This window comes from Fundulus heteroclitus, chromosome 11 (assembly GCF_011125445.2).
Source record: "Fundulus heteroclitus isolate FHET01 chromosome 11, MU-UCD_Fhet_4.1, whole genome shotgun sequence".
NCBI lineage: Eukaryota > Metazoa > Chordata > Actinopteri > Cyprinodontiformes > Fundulidae > Fundulus > Fundulus heteroclitus.
Window position 1 is genome coordinate 32,300,484 of NC_046371.1, and position 16,752 is coordinate 32,317,235.

Below are 16,752 nucleotides of genomic sequence, written 5' to 3' on the forward strand. Positions count from 1 at the left end.
CCTGTTGACACTAGACAGCGTACCCCTGAATATGTTTGTACAAATGAATCTCTCTGTGCATAGTGCATTAACCAGTTAATGTGAGGTCCTTTCCATGATGTTCGTCTAAACGCCAAGAGGGGACATGGTCCTTAGCTACGAACAATTATAAAGTTGCTTGATTAAATTATTAGAGATTACAGTAATACATCTCTCATTTTCAAAGCAATGTAATTTTTCTTTGAGAATGAAGAAACTTTAATTGTTATCCAAATAGTTGTTAGTGACGTATTTGTTTGCTTCCTTGGTGGCGTGGACTTATGCAATTATGTTACGGTCCTTTACACAACAAAGTAACAGCTGGTGCTAAAGAACAGAATCAAGAATCTTTGTTGTCATTATGTGTTACCATAATGACATTTATGATGAGACAGACGCCAGCTCAGAAAGCACACAGATTACATGTAACAAGCAGATGCAAAAATAACACATGCATTGAATCACAACTACCTGCCTGTACTTCTACCTGTTAGCTCAGTACTACTCAAAATACTGTATAGATAATCTACTTTGTGTTGGTAATCTACCCCTGTTTGTAAATACTCTTCATATACTTATTATTCTCTATGGTCTGTTTATAACTTGTTCCTAGTTCATAGGTTGTACATTCATAGCCTGTATATACAGTACTTATAATTGTTTATATTTACTAACCATAGCACAATCACAACAATGTCATTGTGCACTACTGAAGCACTTCTGGATGGATGTAAACTGCATTTCATTGCTTGTACTTGTGACATATGCGATGACAACAAAGTTGAATTCTATTCTATTCTATTATCTTTCCTAACTTTTTCTTTTTCTTCCTGAAATCAGGTGATTGCACTGATGGACAACACTTCCTGAAAGGCTTAAGGTGTGCAAATGGTCCTTTGCATCTAATAATACTCATTTTGGAGTCATAAAGTCAGATAGCAGTCCCATTAGAGCAGGCATGTGCAAAGTGTGGCCCGGGGGCCATTTGTGGCCCCTGTGCTGATTTTGCGTGGCCCCCCCAACTGAATTTCAAGAAAGATTTGGTCTGCCAGTACAGGTGGCTGATGAAAATGGAAGATTTTAGTTTTAATTTAGGGCAAAATTATTACAGCACAGTTAAAATCCCACAATTGAAAATGTTAAGTACATTACAACAAAGTATTCATCTTTTAGTAAACACATATTTGACATTCTCTTTAAATTCATAGTGACATCTATCCAATGACATTACTCAAATGCAGACTTTGGTGCATTAAAGTCTGCTTTGAATTTAACTATTAAACTTGACTAATTACAGCAAGTGTTTTCAAAGTGACACAAATACTGTTCTTATATTGCTAGACCAAAAAATACTAAAGGTTATTATTGTTACAAAGTCAAATTTAAAGTTAGAGTTAAATTATTCAAAATAATTTGCAAACTTGATCATCAAGTTGGTGACCGTATACAACAAATGAGCAAACCCCCTTTTTTTTATTTTGGATCTACAATGGTTTTTTTTGGCCCTGGAGTTCCTTTGACTTGACTATTTTGGCCCAAGTACTGAAAAGTTTGGACACCCCTGCTTTAGAGGATGTAGATTAGTGTGCAGTTGCATGAGTGTATCACTATGCAACATGAAATGGCTGTTGTTCTACTGGATTTTGTGAATAAAAATAAATGTCATGTATACGCGTCAATTATCAGACTTTGTTCTTTTCCACACCCCTGATAAATGTGCTGTGGTTGTATTTAACTTTGACAGCAAAGCCTTTTATTGTGGCAGAAGTGTTGCAGTTACCATAGTGTTCGTCAGGGGGCGGTGTAGCCGTCACATGGCTTCATACGGACGCTCCTTCAAGCGGAAGGTGCTTCTCGTTGACTGAAGCAACATGGTGTCACCCTTTAGGCAATGCGAATGTAAACAAGTGGCTCGCCTTTGTAACTGTATTCCGTGTTTTATTTTCTGGAGTAGAGCAGCTTCGTGTTGAAGAGCCTCATGGCTCTCAGGGTGTGCGGCCGTCTGCTCAGAGGCGGAGCCGTCAACCCGGGGCGGCTGGTCGGAGCCGCCCGTCAGGAAAGAGCGGCATGTCTTCTCCCTGCTGGTTAGTGCTAACACCAAGGTTCCTGCTCGTTTATCTGACGCTGTTTAACAGGCAGGGAAACTTACCCGAGCGGTACTAAAGCAAACCATCGGCTGTAATCATGTGAGCTTTGGCTTAATAAACGTCCACGTAGGGTTTTACGTCGAGAAGGACGCTAATATTATGCCGACTAAATGTTTTACAATAATCACAAACACAAAGCCTGCTCCTGGTTCAACAATAATTACTGTTCTTTAACTTGTTTATGTTATACTTACTGCCGAAGTAATGCAAAATTATTCTTCTTTTCGTACTGAATTATCTTGACCCCGTTTCAAATATTGATTTGGAGTAGTAATGAGTGGGCGTTCTTTTAATAATCGATTCATTGTGATTTGTTTTAAGTGTTTTCTGTATTTATTGGTTTGTTTTAAAAAAATGCCCAATTACAAGCAATTATCCACATATTTTTTATTGTTTTATTATTAGAATAGTTTATTTTAATAAACAGCTTTTTATCAGTAAATTGTCAGTTTTCTACACATTAAACTTTAATCTAAACATGGCACCATTTCCACAAATTTAGTTTTTGAAATCAAATATGTTTAAATTTAGATCAATCCACTCAAAATGGGACCTTTTCAGTTAAGTAGTTTTATTTAATGTTTAATAGCTTGTCCTTTAAACATTGGTATTCTTTTCATTTGATTATGTAAGAATTAAATGTAGTATTTTCGTTTGTCATTGCAATATTTAAACTAACTTGAGAAAGTGTTCAGTTCTGACATGTAAAAGTGAAGCAAAGAAGGTCATGCAATAAAGGAGAATATATTAGGTTCACAGCGCAGAGAGCAGACCCCCGCTCTCCGATTGTCGCAAGGAGTCTGGGGCCTGGAGGAGAGGCGGGCCACCGGGTCCGGAGTCTGGGTTGTTGTGCGGCCCGGGTGGCTTGCCGGGGCTGGGGCTGACACCTCTGCTCTCCCCAAAAAGGAGTGGGGGGAAGGGGTGGCTAGGGTAAGGAGGGGGAACAAGTGGGCTTAGGTATTTAAGGGGGTGGGGGGGGGGGGGGGGGGGGGCTCTGGTTGGGTGGCCCGTGCAGTTCATGTTGGTCCCCTACCCCGGGGAGCTTGGGCCGGGGGTGTCTGGTCCGGGTGCGGGATGGGGGTTCGGGACCGAGCATATAAAGTGGATTGTGGTGCCCCACCCCCACTTGGGATTATTGCATGTGAGTGTCACGTTCAAATGTGTGTACGGCATCGTGCGTTTTTATTTTTATTTATTTATTTATTTTTAGCCAGTGCGTTGTGAGTGGGGCACTAGGGTGGTAAGGTGTGAATGAGATTGTTTTTTTTTTTTTTCTTGCCAGGTTGGCAAGTTCAGGTCCGATCCGCTCCGTCTCCCAAGAACATCTCAAGTCTCCGCTAGGTGCGAAGCCCATCCCCTCTGTCCTGCCCCCCTCCGCTGGCTGGCGCTTTGGCCCGCTGGTGCATTGGTGGCCCTTGGATTCGGGGCGGATCCCGGGGTGGGTGTTGGTTCATTCCTGGTGGCTGCTTCGCGGGGCCTGGCCCCCCGGGCTCGGTCGGGGCTCCCGCCGGGGGGCGGGTGCCCCTGGGGCCAGGGGGCTCTAGGGCCCATGGCTGGTTCTACTTCAGCGTAGCTGGCTGCCGGCGGAACCCACGGGCTCGCCCCCGTGGCTCCTGGGGGCTTCGGCATTGCGGTGGCTGGGGGATTTCCTCTGGGGCGTCTCTCCTCTTCCCTTGGTGGGGGGGGGGGTTCTTCACATCCACTATTGAGCAATTTTCTTTAGGATAAATTTTACATTCACAAGTGCACTCTCACAAACACCTACAGGTGCTGGGTTCCAGGTGATGTTCACTTCTATACAGAATGCCCATCATTTATTTATTTAAATATTTATTTTCTCTCAGCTATCACATTATACATGTTAGTTTAAATAATACATATAATTTAGCAATAATATCAAGGTGTTACTTCATTGTATCTGTTATACTATATCTGTTGGTTGTGCTGTTCTTTTTACATATCTCTTTGCAGGTGATGAAGTAGACTGAAGCCGTTTTATCACTCTCTCCCTTTTATCTCCTTTTTCTTTCACGTCTTTTTTTTCTCTTCTTGTTCTTCCTTTACTCTTCTACTTTCCCATTGTCCACATAATGTGATTACCTCCAGCATGAATCACAATAAAGCTATTTACATGCATGAATCAAGCGGAGCACTATGTCAAAAGCTGACTGCTCCACTTGTGATTTATGTCTGAGAAGCTAAAACACAGTTTACCTCAAAGCATTAAATATAATTTAGGATTTACAAAAAATAGGCAAAGGTCTTTGCTATTCATTTGTTTTAAAACAAGATGAATAGTTAATACAATAATAATACAAAGTTATTACAAAGGTTCAAAAGCGTTTTTCAGTGTGTCATAGGAATCCCCTCACCACCAAAGCAAAATAACTTAAAAAAGGACAAAAACGTTAAAACAAGCCGACAAACAAAAAGATTGGTCCAAAGTAGAATTTAGTATAATACATTTTAATGAAAATATTAAACTGGTTCATTTTAAGACAATTTAAAGGTGATCTATTGTGAAAATGTCACTTTTTGCATGTTTTTATGCTTCCATTTGGGTCTCTACTTCTTCTAGAAACAGTCCAAGCTCTAAAAAAATAAACACCCAGCTGTTTATTGGCAATAATGAAATGTTTTTTTGTTGTTGTTGCCGGTGTAGGTCACAATCAGTAGGAACTGCTCCTCACCTACCAACCCGTGCGAAGTAAAACTATGACATATAAACACACAACTTTTTTATCACATCTTAAATTTAACTTCTAAATGTTATTGGAATAAATCATATACAAAACTTAACATTGGCCTTAATACAAAACAAAAATACAGCTGTGGGCTGAAGTTGTGGAAGGTTTACTAATGATTTAAAAATATTTGTATTTGTCTTCTGTATGTTGTATTGAAAAACGGGAATCTCAGTGTCGTCTTTGTTTAAATGTAAGAAAGTCCAGAGAGGTTCATGCTTTCGTTAATGCATTTAAGCATAGATTTAAGAAACCATTATGATTCTTGTTGCTCATTGGGTTTCATCTGAGTGCTTTTAAATTTTTCAAGTTTCTTGATTGTCCATAAAAGTTTTTCGGCCCTATAGTTAAAACATGAACTAGCCTGTCCCCATGTTTGAAAACCAGCTGGGGAAGATATTAAAACCTAGATAGAAACAATCCGAGACTATGGATTCTAATTATTAGGTTTGCTAAAGATTTATTCAGAGGCTATTCAGTGTTGCGCTATGTTTGCTTTGAATGTTGATGAATAAATATACTGACGGTTCCAAGCATCACTTCAGTGTATTTTTGTGGATCTAAAGAAAGCACATCAAAGTGTGCCAGGAGAAGAGCTCTGATGCTGAAAGAGGCAGCCAGGTGATGGAGACATGGTGCTGGACATTCACAAAGGCAGTGGGACAGTGGTAGGGTGTGTTGTAGGAGTGATAGCTGGCATAAAGATGGGGGATGGGTTAACATTAGGGATCAACTCCAAGCCCTTTGCATAATAGAGCTGTTTGGTCTGATTTCAATGACCAGAGTTTTATTTTTTCTTGTTTTTTGGGTTGTCTACTCTGTTCAGGGCAGGTGTAAAAGCTAACCTGAACTCTGGTACAGAACAAACAAGCGAACTCTGGTCCACCTAAAAAAGTGGGTCTTTGTTTGCTTCCCAGTAAAACCCTGGTGCTGCTCACCTACACCGGCAAAGCAAATGAGCTGTCCAGTGAACCACAGAGAGGGCGTAAACCTGCTGCTTTTGACTCATGTACAGAGCAATATGCACCATCCTCTTGACAAAGAGGATGGTCAGGTTGAAACAACAAAGTAGAAACTGACACCCCAGATGTGCAGGAATTTGGTGTTTCTCCAGTTGTTTGTTTTTGTTGTAAAGGTTGCTTGGTTGCTGGAGGAGATTGACGTTGCAGTTGGAAATCCGACTTCGGAAAAATCAACTGTAATGCCCTCTAGTCGGACTTTCCCCTTGGAAAGTCGGGGAAATTTTTGAAGGCTGATTGTTGGCTGTGATAAAACATGTTTATTTTATAAGACACAGTTGTAAGAGTGCATCTAAAATCAATGTTACCTGTAGCAGCTGCAACTGAACCAAACAAGTTAACTGGTCTTTCATGTGGAAAGTACAGCTTTAAAGGACATAAGACGTACTATGAATAAAAAAGCTTTCCTGGCCGTTGTCGTATTTTGGTTTTCCGAGGCAAACGGAATGCCCTTTTCCAAGGGAACAAAAGCGAATGAAAGCGGGAGATTTGTCAGTTTCCCACCCAATCAGAACGTGTCCTTTGGGCCCTCATGGTGTAAAAGCGGAGTGTTGATGAACAGGTCGACAGAGTGGGCCCGGATTATGATGTTTGCAGATGACGCTGTGATCTGGACCGTGAGAGAGGAGCAGAGTAGAGGGAGCAGGTGAAGATGGAAGTATGTCCTGGAGCTTAGAGGAACGAAAGTCGTCGCAGTCAAGGAAGACCACAAGGGAGGTTTGTGACTAAAGATATGCAGAAGGTCGTGGGGTGTGACAGGAGAATGTTGTGGATAGGATGAAGTGGAGGAAGACGATCTGAAATGGAAAAGCCTGAAAGGAGCGCCCACATGAAGAAGATAGATTTTTATGAAAAAAAGGTTGTGAGAAACATATATATATAATAATGTATTATAATTCCCATAATGTGTCAAATCAATTTGCGTCCAAGAAGTGTAATCCGTCATCTTGCTGCAGTGCAGGCATCAACGTCACTGAGATTTTGATGTCTTAACAGGAGCCGCTGCCTGCAGCCGAGGCGGGAGGCACGGATGCATCTTCACTCCGGCTTGTTTTATTACATCTGAAGCGTTTCTCAGCGGGCTGATGAAAGGCAAAGCAGCAGAGACGGACGGCAGCGTTTATCACCTTCCAGCCTCGGTTCCTCCAGACAGCAGTAAGCATGCCGCTGCCTCAGAGATTTACTGGTCTGATTGCGCAGGCCTGGCTTTATATTTCAAAAAGTGCTGATGTCATGCTGCCACCCGGCTGGCGTGCTGATTATTTGCTCTCTAATTATCTTCCTGTGCGCTGTGACTTTAAAGGCGAACAGGTATCCTTGCTGCTGAGACATCCTGATCAGCCTCCTGACTCGAAGGTGTTGAAGGTGGCAATAATCGGAGCTCCAAATGCTGGGAAGTCCACGCTGTCCAATCAGCTCCTTGGCAGAAAGGTCTTTGTCCGTCTTTTAAAGATGCTTGCTGCAGTCGTTTCAGCTCACTGGTGCTTACAGGTCTGTTATCGTTGCTTAAAAGGTGTTTGCCGTGTCCAAGAAGGTCCACACAACTCGGCGTCGTGCGCTGGGCGTCCTAACGGAGACCGACACTCAGATTGTAAGAGCTTTATCAGAGGTTTTGGGTGGATGATGCGGCCCGTGTGAATCATTTCTTGTTTATTTTTGCAGATTTTGCTGGACACCCCTGGTCTCACCACACCATCAAAAGTCAAGAGGTGCATTTCGTGTTTACTTTAGCTTGCTATTTAATGTTTCGGCTCTCTCTGAGGTTTTCATGTATGAACGGACCCTTTGTTTTCACAGACACCAGCTGGAGAAATCCTTGCTTGTGGATCCCTGGAACACTGTCAAGGAAGCTGACCTCAGTATGAGACGTTTACTGAGCTGTTCATCAGCTAGACCTGAGCTGCACTTCTCCTTAGTTTGTTTGTGATTGGCGTTTTCAACGTTTGAAATGCTTATAAAATCTGTCGATTAACAGTGGTTGTCATGGTGGACGTATCAGACAAATGGATGTGCTCCGGGCTGGATATCGAGGTGCTGAAATGCCTGTCCCAGCATCCGCATGTCCCAGCAATCCTGGTCCTCAACAAGGTACTCTTTCCTGTGTTTCAAATGTTTTCACTCAGCACAAGAAAAACGTCCACAGATCACAATGCAGCCACAACCATGTTGTACGGTGACGATATTGTATTCGGGTTGCTGTGTGTTAGTTGTTAATTTTCTTCAACTTCACAGTTATGCGCTGCTTTGTGTTGCTTTATAACGTAAAATGTCAGTATGATAAGTGCATTTGTGGTTGTGATCTAAGGCAGTGTAGACCTTGTGCTTCTTAAAATGTCAATGGAAATCCCTTATTCATTCATCGGATCTCTGAAGGAAGCAATGATAATAAAAGGTCAATCAATTATATATTTGTCAGTCTGCCATACCGTCTATTCTAACTCCTTAAATCCAGTTTGTGGCACTTGGCTTCAAGCCTTTTGGCTGCCGCAGCTCTGCTATGGTTCCCCTCTCATCCATTTTTAATATATATCATGTGGAGGAGCCAACGTTTTCTTGAACATAACCCAAAACTGTAAAAATGGCTACGCTTTCATGTGCACTTTACCAAAAGTGTTTGCTAACGTTGTTCTGGTTTTAAGGTGGATCTGGTGAAGGCCAAGGACAGGCTGCTGGATATTACGGACCAGCTGACATGTGGAGTGGTGAACGGACGCAGAGTGCGGGTCAGGCCAGTGATCAAGCCTCCGTGGGCTCAAAAGAAACCCGAGAGCACCAATGAGTTATCTCCTGACGAGGACACGGCAGCGCCTGAGCACGGCGCAAAGCCGACCTCCGCGCTGAGCAAAGAGAAACCGAAGGAGCTGAGGAGGCAGCAAGGCTGGCCTCGCTTTAAGGACGTCTTCATGCTGTCGTCTGTGGACAGAGAGGACGTGGAGACGCTGAAGGTAAACAGTTTACAGCCATATAAGGAAAGAAGATATGGAAGGTTTAAAGTATGGGTTGAAAAAAATAACTTGGTGTTTATGGTAACTCTCTATCCTGGTTATGTAAAATAAATCAGGAAACGAGTACATTGAAGTAATTAACCCAAAAAAGGTAAAGCATGGCTATGCTGTAAATATTAGAAGACACAGAATCAGTCCCTATAAATATATAAAAGTGCTAACTTGGCTGTTCATACTGTTTGTGTTGTCATTATGTCTTGTATACTCCACTGATAGTTTGGGGTCATTGAGCCTCTTCTGTTGTTTTAGGGTTCAGAGCAGGAAGGTTTTGGGAAACACTGCAATTAATCCCGATTTTTCTGACATCCCTCACCTGCAGTGCCCTGCTAAAGTATTCATACCCCCTAAACGTTTTCTCATTTGGTCATTGTCATTACAGCCAAACATTGTAAGTATTTTATCAGGGTTGTATGTTATAGAACAACACAAAATAGTGGGTAATGAAGTGGAAGGAAAAGACACATACACGCTCTTTTACAAATATTGTTGCAGTGTGTTTGTGTTCAGCTCTCCTGAGTCAGGACTTTGTAGACCCCCTCTCTGCTGCAGTCACAGCTGGAGGTCTCTACCAGCTATGAATATCTAGAGACCAGCGGTGGCTTGTCAACAGGGGGCGCTAGGGAGCCGCTCAGTCAAAATTGCAGGAAGAAACACATGAACATGAATTACAAAATAAAAAGTAATCATCACATCTGTTTTTTCAGCATTCTTATTCCATCATGGGTTCATTTGAGGTTATTGTTTAAATTGAGATTTTTCTGTGGCGAGGGATGCCGGCCAGATGAGTGCGTATGTGGCCTTTTGCTTCCATTTGCTGCTCTCTAATTGGTCAGATGCTCCAGGTTTTTGACCAATCAGCTATTTTTGTGTTATTCTTCGTCCAATCAGATTAAATCACGATGCCCGTCAATCAAAGCCGCACCCCTGGCCGTTTATACACACAGGCGTTGATATCACTCAAACATACGGACGCAAACAGAGGAGTCAGACAACGACAAGACAGGAGAAAATGGTGCAGAAGACAATTTGGTCTTTTATTTAGAAAATCTTAATTTCATGAGGCATTTGCTGGAGGAAAAAAAGTAGATGAAGGAACTTTGAACGAACCGACCAAACCTAAAAATACAACAGCCGGCGTGTGACCGGTGATGGGTTTATGTTCAAGAACAGTTTATTGTTGTGTGGTCATTTTTAAATTGGGAAAACTGTTCACGCTTTTCCTTTTATTCCATGATCATCCGCTCCTTTCTGTTGATCTGTCACAGCAAACCCAATAAATGCGCTGACGTTTGTAGTCGTCACGTGTTTTATTTTTATTATGAAAATTCAGTTTAAAAAATAAGCACAACTATATGCAAAGTCATCCTGTTTACTTAAAGCAGGTAAATGAAAAACACGTGTTCCGTTCTCTCGAGGTTCTTCCAACACCCTGTTGGAGGAAACTAAAAAAACAAAACAGGTATACTTATCTCTCTCTGTCTAGTAAGGTTCAGCTTCTCAAATTCCTGAGTCTCAGTAATCCAAAGTAATTACGACACGTTTCCTCACGCCATGCCTATACCGTCCTGCAATGTTCTCTCAAAAATCCACAAAACAGTTTCCAACAATCCACAGTTTTTCCTTCAGAGAACTGAAAATTCAGTTAAATTCAATCCCTTGCCACCAGGAGTAACCTGTTGACATATGAAAACAAACACACGTTTGCAAGGCAATGTACTCGACCGCCAATTACAAATACCTTTTTCAGCTGTAATATTACACAATGTTACACTCAACTCTTTTGTCCTCACGTTTTCTCGTGCTTTTTTTTCTTGCAGAGCTACTTCCTGGCTGCAGCTAAGCCGGGGTCCTGGCAGTACCACAGTGAGGTCCTCACAGACCAGAGTCCAGAGGAGGTCTGCACCAACATCATCAGAGAAAAGCTGCTGGAGTATCTGCCACAGGAAGTGCCCTACTCCATGACACAGGTGGGTGGTGTAGCGGCTGAGGGCAGTATTTGTGACAAACACTATGACAGCCTAACGTCTCTTTAAGGAGTTTTCTACTTAAAAGTAACAACACACACAAAAGGAGAAATATATTTACACCCTCTGGATCTCCTTTATGAGCTCTTTTTCTAACTCCACAGCCGTTCAGTTGACCTGACATGTAGTTTTTGTAAGTTAGTGCGGAGAGTTTCTCTTTTCAACGCGTCTCTGCTTTCAGTCTATTGAACTCTGGCAAGACGGAGAAAACGGCGAGCTGGATATATCTGTGAAGCTGTACGCCAAGAAAGAAACTCACATGGTAAGCACTCCCATGCGTTTCTGTCCAGTGGCGAAGCGACTGGCGGGCTCACATGCCTGTAGGTCCGCTTCAACGCCCCCCATGTTTACCTGCAGAGTGGCTTGTGTTTACGCCAGGTCACGAGCTGTGGCAGCTCAGCCCAGGAGCGTCTCCGCTCTGTTAGACGGAGACAAACGTACGTGTCCAAGTCAGTGTAAACGCCAGAGACTTTGGCTTTCCTCAAGCTCTTCATCCAGAGACATCAATAAGGAAAAATGTGCAGCTGCACGCTGTTTACAGATGAGCGGCACATAAAAACGCCCATGTCAGCATTTGCCTGCGAGTGTGTGGCCTCACAGAGTTAGCCTGGTTAGATTAGCGGCTCTTAAAACGCTGCATGGGATGTTTTGTGTAGAACAATTCTTTTTATGCTCGATTTGGTTTTACAGGGTTCCCGCGGATCCTTAAAAAGTCTTAAAAGGCATTGAATTATGTAACTTAAAACTAAGGCCTTAATTGGCATTAAAATGTCTTAAATCAGTCTTTCTTATGTCTTAAAATTGTTACCAGGTCATAAATAGGATTTTATTTTTGTAATCCTTACCAAACAGTAAAATAATTGACACAATTATATTTTTTTAATTTACCGAACGGCTCAATGTAACAATTATTGGTTCCGTCCCGATAGCGGAACCAATAAAAACTGTTGCGGCCGGACCATAGCTGGGAAAAAGAGTTGGCACTGGTTATGTTGTGGTTTTTAAAACTGATCTATAGTTTATTTTAGTAGGGAACAAAACAAAGTTTGTGAATTCAGTTCAGTAGTTGTTAAAAATATATCTGTAATTTGTGTTTTTTAGCTTTCTCCCTATATGAAATGTTTTTTCAAAAATTTAAACATGTCTACTGGGCCAGAAAGTAATGGTTTATGTTAAAATAAACATTTGGGTGAAGTTGTCGGAACCAGGTTTTTCTTGTTTATCGTGAATTTGGTCTTAACTTTTTATTTCAAGTGGCATTAAAAAGTCTTAAAAAGTCTTGAATTTAACTTGCCTTATGCTGTAGGAACCCTGTTTTAGTTTATGATACAAAGTTTAAAATTTTATGTAAAATGTGTAATGTGTCTTAATTAATTTAAACATGGACATTTGACCACCACTAACAAAACAGCTTGGAAAACTCATGCCATCATAGGTTCAATAAGATATTTTTCTTTTTTGGTACCTCTCCAGACTTCCCTCATCATTTTGTAGGTCAGAGTAGTTAGTGAATCAGAAATGTTGTGACTATTTTAGGTAGCTGAGGTTGAAATGAATGAATGAATCCCTTCTCCCTCTCTGATGGTCTTCAGTATATATATATATATATATATATATATATATATATCTTTTTCCCGGTTGTGTTTTTAACTCTTAAATATTTAAGGAGCCTTTTTGGGCTCTGCATATTGGATGAGAAAGAACATTTGTAGATGCACATCTGTGGTGCTGAATGGTTAGAGGCCACTGCCCTTTTGAGAAGAGCTACTTAGAACGTCTCTGTTTTCCAGGATTGTTAAGGAAAGTAATGACAGAAGTCCTCAGGAATGCAGGTCAGAGGTCTGTAAACCGATGACTGACCAGAAGTTTGCCCGCTTCTTAATATTTTTTGACACCAAGCTTTTTTTTTTCTGGTCTTTTTATTGTACTGCCTCTGCCAGGATGAACAAAATCAAGAGAAGGCTCAGACACAGTGTTGGTCACAATTACTGGTGTCCCATCTTACAGTAATTTGTAGAGCCTCCCTTTGCCAGTAGCAAAACATTAGGTTGTCTAAAGGAGCCTAGGTTTGGAGTATACAGAGATACTTCCTCCACCGTTCCTCTTTCCACAGTCTCTGGATCATCTGGTCTCCTCAGGCTTTAGGTCTTCTGCCGTGGTTTAGATCAGGGGACTGAGTTAGCCCCTGACGAAGGTCGATTTTGGTACCGGAGTGGTCCTGGGCTGCTTGCCAGTTCTAAGGTATATCAAGGTTTTAAACAATTAGGGGTGTTACGCTGCAATAATGTTTCCTCACAGTGTTGCTACAGTTTAAAGTCCTTTGACTGAAATGCCAAAGAAGGTGGCAGAGTGACCTGAACCAGGGCGCAGTGCAACGCAGAGCTCCTTCTCCGCCGCCTGCTAGCAACGGGGCCGCTACACCCTCCCCCCATTTACATGAAAGACAAATTCACCCGAGCAGCCAAGGTGTCTGTAAGGGAGCGCCACAGAAATTTACTGTTAAGATACAAATGTTAAAACTACTGGTGGTAAACGATGATTCAAGCACATAGCATGTAAAGCCAACCCGATTATTTAAAATCATCATCACACTCCCACTGTTTATAAAATGACCAAAAAATGTGGAGCATTCAAGGCAATATGCAAAATGGCAATAAATCTATGTTATAGATGACATATAGGTGATAATAAAGACATATATAGGTATAGCAGGCTTGGAAGAACGCCGGATTTTGGGTCTGGTGAGCTGTTGCTGTGTTGATCAGGCCAGATGTATTAAATCATCCTGTTGAAAGACAAGATGACGATCCGCTCTCAGTTTTCTGGTTGGGTCCGCTAGATTTTTATTCAACATTTCCTGAAATTTGAAAAGGTTCATGTCGCCATGCGTCATAAAGAGGTACCCTGTTTTTGTGATTATTATTCATTCTTTGTTTGAGCTGCATTGCTGTTCTCAGTTTGACTTTTTATCTGTGTTTGATACAAACGTGCCTGATCAGTTTTAACCAGACGGAACCAAATCCGTTTCTCCTCTGGTGTCTTTAGAGAATGGTGATCGGCACGGCCGGCCAAATGGTGGCGCGGATTGCCCAGGAGGCAGGGGAGGACCTCAGCCGGGTCTACCTGAGGAACGTCAGGCTGAAGCTCTCTGCCAAGCTAAAGAAGTGAAGAAGACTGATGAATCCTGTAAAATGAGAGCTGTCTCTGGCCGAGCTGTTGCGACTCTTTGCCTTTGCCAAAGACGGAGCTTGAGCTAAAGAGGTTATGATCTCATCGTGAGTCTGACATGGAGCCGGGGGGGCAGCATATGCTCTATCTGCGCTCCAAGAACTGCCGGTGACCTGTCGGAGGAAAGGACAATTTACTCCTGCTTTGTTCCTGGAACCACGTTATCATGTTTTAGAACCCGTTTACATGGATATGTTACTGTACTGAGAGTGAAGGGTGGCCGGCTTTCATACACCGGCAGACAAATCTAAATGTTGCAGCAGAATAAACCCCGCTGAAGTGTTGGCATATTTTTTAAGCTCCGATACCTTTTTGGTCACAAACACGACACGGCGGCTCATCAAATGGATGTTTTGACACGACTTTGACAGCTCCTTCATGGCTGAGCGGTTTTGGCAGGCTGTGAAAGGGCCGACGTTTTATCTTTGGCTCTCAGGGCTTTTCTTTTTTTTCTTTTTTTTTTTTATCCTTGGCGGGCACAAACGTGCACTGTAGATAAACCGAAGGCAAGAGCTGCACCGTCATGTTCACTCACATGTCCCCGCTGTACCGTCCAACCCAGTTCCCTCCACTCCCTTCATCACTTTAGCCTTCTCAGCTGCCTTTTGAAGTGTAGCCATCCATCTCTGCGAGCATCACTTTTTTTTGTTCTGCTGCTTTCCTCCTCTCCCTCCCGTCTCTGCTCGCTCTGCTCTTTTGGCTCTCATAAAGCCCCGCTCTGCCTCCCAGGGCTACATTGTCTCCCTAATGGACGGCAAAGTGGAGCACTAACCTGATGCTAAATTGGGTCAGATAATGGCGATTAGATCCGCCCCTGCTGCCCCTGGGTTAACTCAGCAGCTCAGGGCATCTCGACGAATAACCAGCTAGTGTCCGTCCCTGAAGCTCGCCTTGTAACCCAGTGATTTGACCGAGCGAAGATCGCTGGCAGTTTTAGGCCAAATGCAGCTTAAAACCGTGAAAATCATGTTCATCTCATGAGAAGCGATCCAGATACAGAAACATTTAGTGCAGATTATCCAAATAAAGAGGCGCTCATGCAAAGGGAGGCGTTCATCATCTTTATTTTACATCATTTATCTTTCACAACACATCAGTGTGTCCGGTCCTTCGTCGACATCGAGCGAAGGCAGGAGAACCCTTACCATTACTAAAACTCAGTAATGGTAACGGTTTACCTGCCCCCCTCTGCTGAGCGTTCGGTCCGTTCAGCCCCGCGTCCCTTCTGGTGGAGGTGGAGGTGGAATGATACCCTGGATAGTACATCATCTATACTGTAGTGTCTCTTTAAAAAACTTACAGTATAAGATGATATCCTGTCCAGGGCACAAGACAGAGCCGTGGCGCAGCTAGTCCCACACGCATTTGGAATCTGCATCAAGAGTGAATATGTAAACTATTTAACGGTAGAAATAAAGGATGGTTAATAAACTCTCACCTGTCTGCGCGTCATGTTGTCGTCAGACGTCTTCATGTCTGGTCCGTGTCTCCTAACTGCTCCGTCTGTTGGGCTCGGACACTTAAAGAGGGCCCCCCCTCAGCTCATTAGCATACCGCGATGACATCTGGGGTGGACCAGAGAACTTTTTTTCTTCCTTATCTGCTCTCAACCTGATTGCCACAGTCTAGTAATGGTCCACACCCTCCTTAACAAACACCCAGATGGTCTCAACAGCAAAGAGACACTCTAGTCCCAGTTTTAGCCTTTACTTGCTTTGATATTTACCTGGCAGTTTGAAGTAAACGTGGCCCAGGTTTGATTCAGTGATGGATGACACAAAAATAGTTTTTTTTCGTGTGCACAGTCTTACGGCCGTTCTGCAGTCACCACACGGGTTTTCTGAAGGCAAAAGGATCTGTACCCTAATGATTATTGTCACGTTACAACTACAAACTGCAGCGTATTTAAAGCTAGGGCATGAGTGCACTGTAAAATAATCCATGCTTTCTGAAAGTTTCTTTACATACGTTATATTCAGCCCAGTTTACACTGTTACCTCTTATTAATATCCAGACCAATTGGAGTCGTTTTTTTTTATTGGTTGCTTAGGAAAATATACCGTCCGTATAAATCCAGTTGTTCTGTGAAGGCCTTGGAGGTTCTTTAGAGAACATCAGTGAATAAATGAAGACCGAGGAATCCAGCAGACGGGCCACTTACTGACCTCCACAGCTCAGGTAGGGGAATCGGTCCACAAAACATCCAGAGATCTGCCCCTTTCGTCCAAGAGGGGCAAGAAGAAAGGGACTCTGGAAAGAAAACCTTACCAATCCAGTTTGTAGTTTTCTACAAACCACATCAAACCTGGAAGAAGATGGTCCGGTTGGATTAGACCTAAACATAACTTCAGTACACAGGTACATCTCCAGAAATTAGATTATTGTGGAAACGTTCTTTGGCCCTCTTTTCAGAATATATTTCAAGCTTTTTGTGTATTTTTGAAGATTATGGTAAACAGACCATGAAAACCCAAAAGTCAGTGTCAGAAAATTAGAATACTGTGAAAAATATATTAGTGGAAACTCGTGGTGTCACACCCTAATCAGCTAATGAACTAAAAACGTCT

The 16,752-nt window shown here is 42.5% G+C and overlaps 1 protein-coding gene across 2 annotated transcripts; it reads left to right on the forward strand.

The window, feature by feature from the left end:
- The first annotated feature begins 1,858 nt into the window (after nucleotides 1-1,858).
- Nucleotides 1,859-15,622, forward strand: eral1 (Era-like 12S mitochondrial rRNA chaperone 1). Of its 2 annotated transcripts, XM_021312281.2 has the most exons (11): nucleotides 1,860-2,102; nucleotides 6,925-7,083; nucleotides 7,232-7,359; nucleotides 7,442-7,519; nucleotides 7,591-7,637; nucleotides 7,726-7,787; nucleotides 7,904-8,016; nucleotides 8,568-8,873; nucleotides 10,751-10,900; nucleotides 11,139-11,219; nucleotides 14,003-15,622. In XM_021312281.2, the coding sequence occupies exons 1-11, from the start codon at nucleotides 1,997-1,999 to the stop codon at nucleotides 14,123-14,125; spliced, it is 1,353 nt and encodes a 450-aa protein (XP_021167956.2). In that variant the 5' UTR covers nucleotides 1,860-1,996; the 3' UTR covers nucleotides 14,126-15,622. The 2 variants fall into 2 exon arrangements, with proteins under 2 accessions (XP_021167957.2, XP_021167956.2); XM_021312282.2 differs by lacking the exon at nucleotides 11,139-11,219 and having other exon boundaries at nucleotides 1,859-2,102.
- The last annotated feature ends 1,130 nt before the right edge of the window (nucleotides 15,623-16,752 follow it).

Coding starts and splice junctions, on each gene's coding strand:
- eral1 (XM_021312281.2), top strand. CDS start 1,997: ATGGCTCTCAGGGTGTGCGGCCGTCTGCTCAGAGGCGGAGCCGTCAAC. Junction 7,084..7,231: donor CTCGGTTCCTCCAGACAGCA/GTAAGCATGCCG, acceptor GTGACTTTAAAG/GCGAACAGGTATCCTTGCTG. Junction 8,017..8,567: donor CAATCCTGGTCCTCAACAAG/GTACTCTTTCCT, acceptor TCTGGTTTTAAG/GTGGATCTGGTGAAGGCCAA.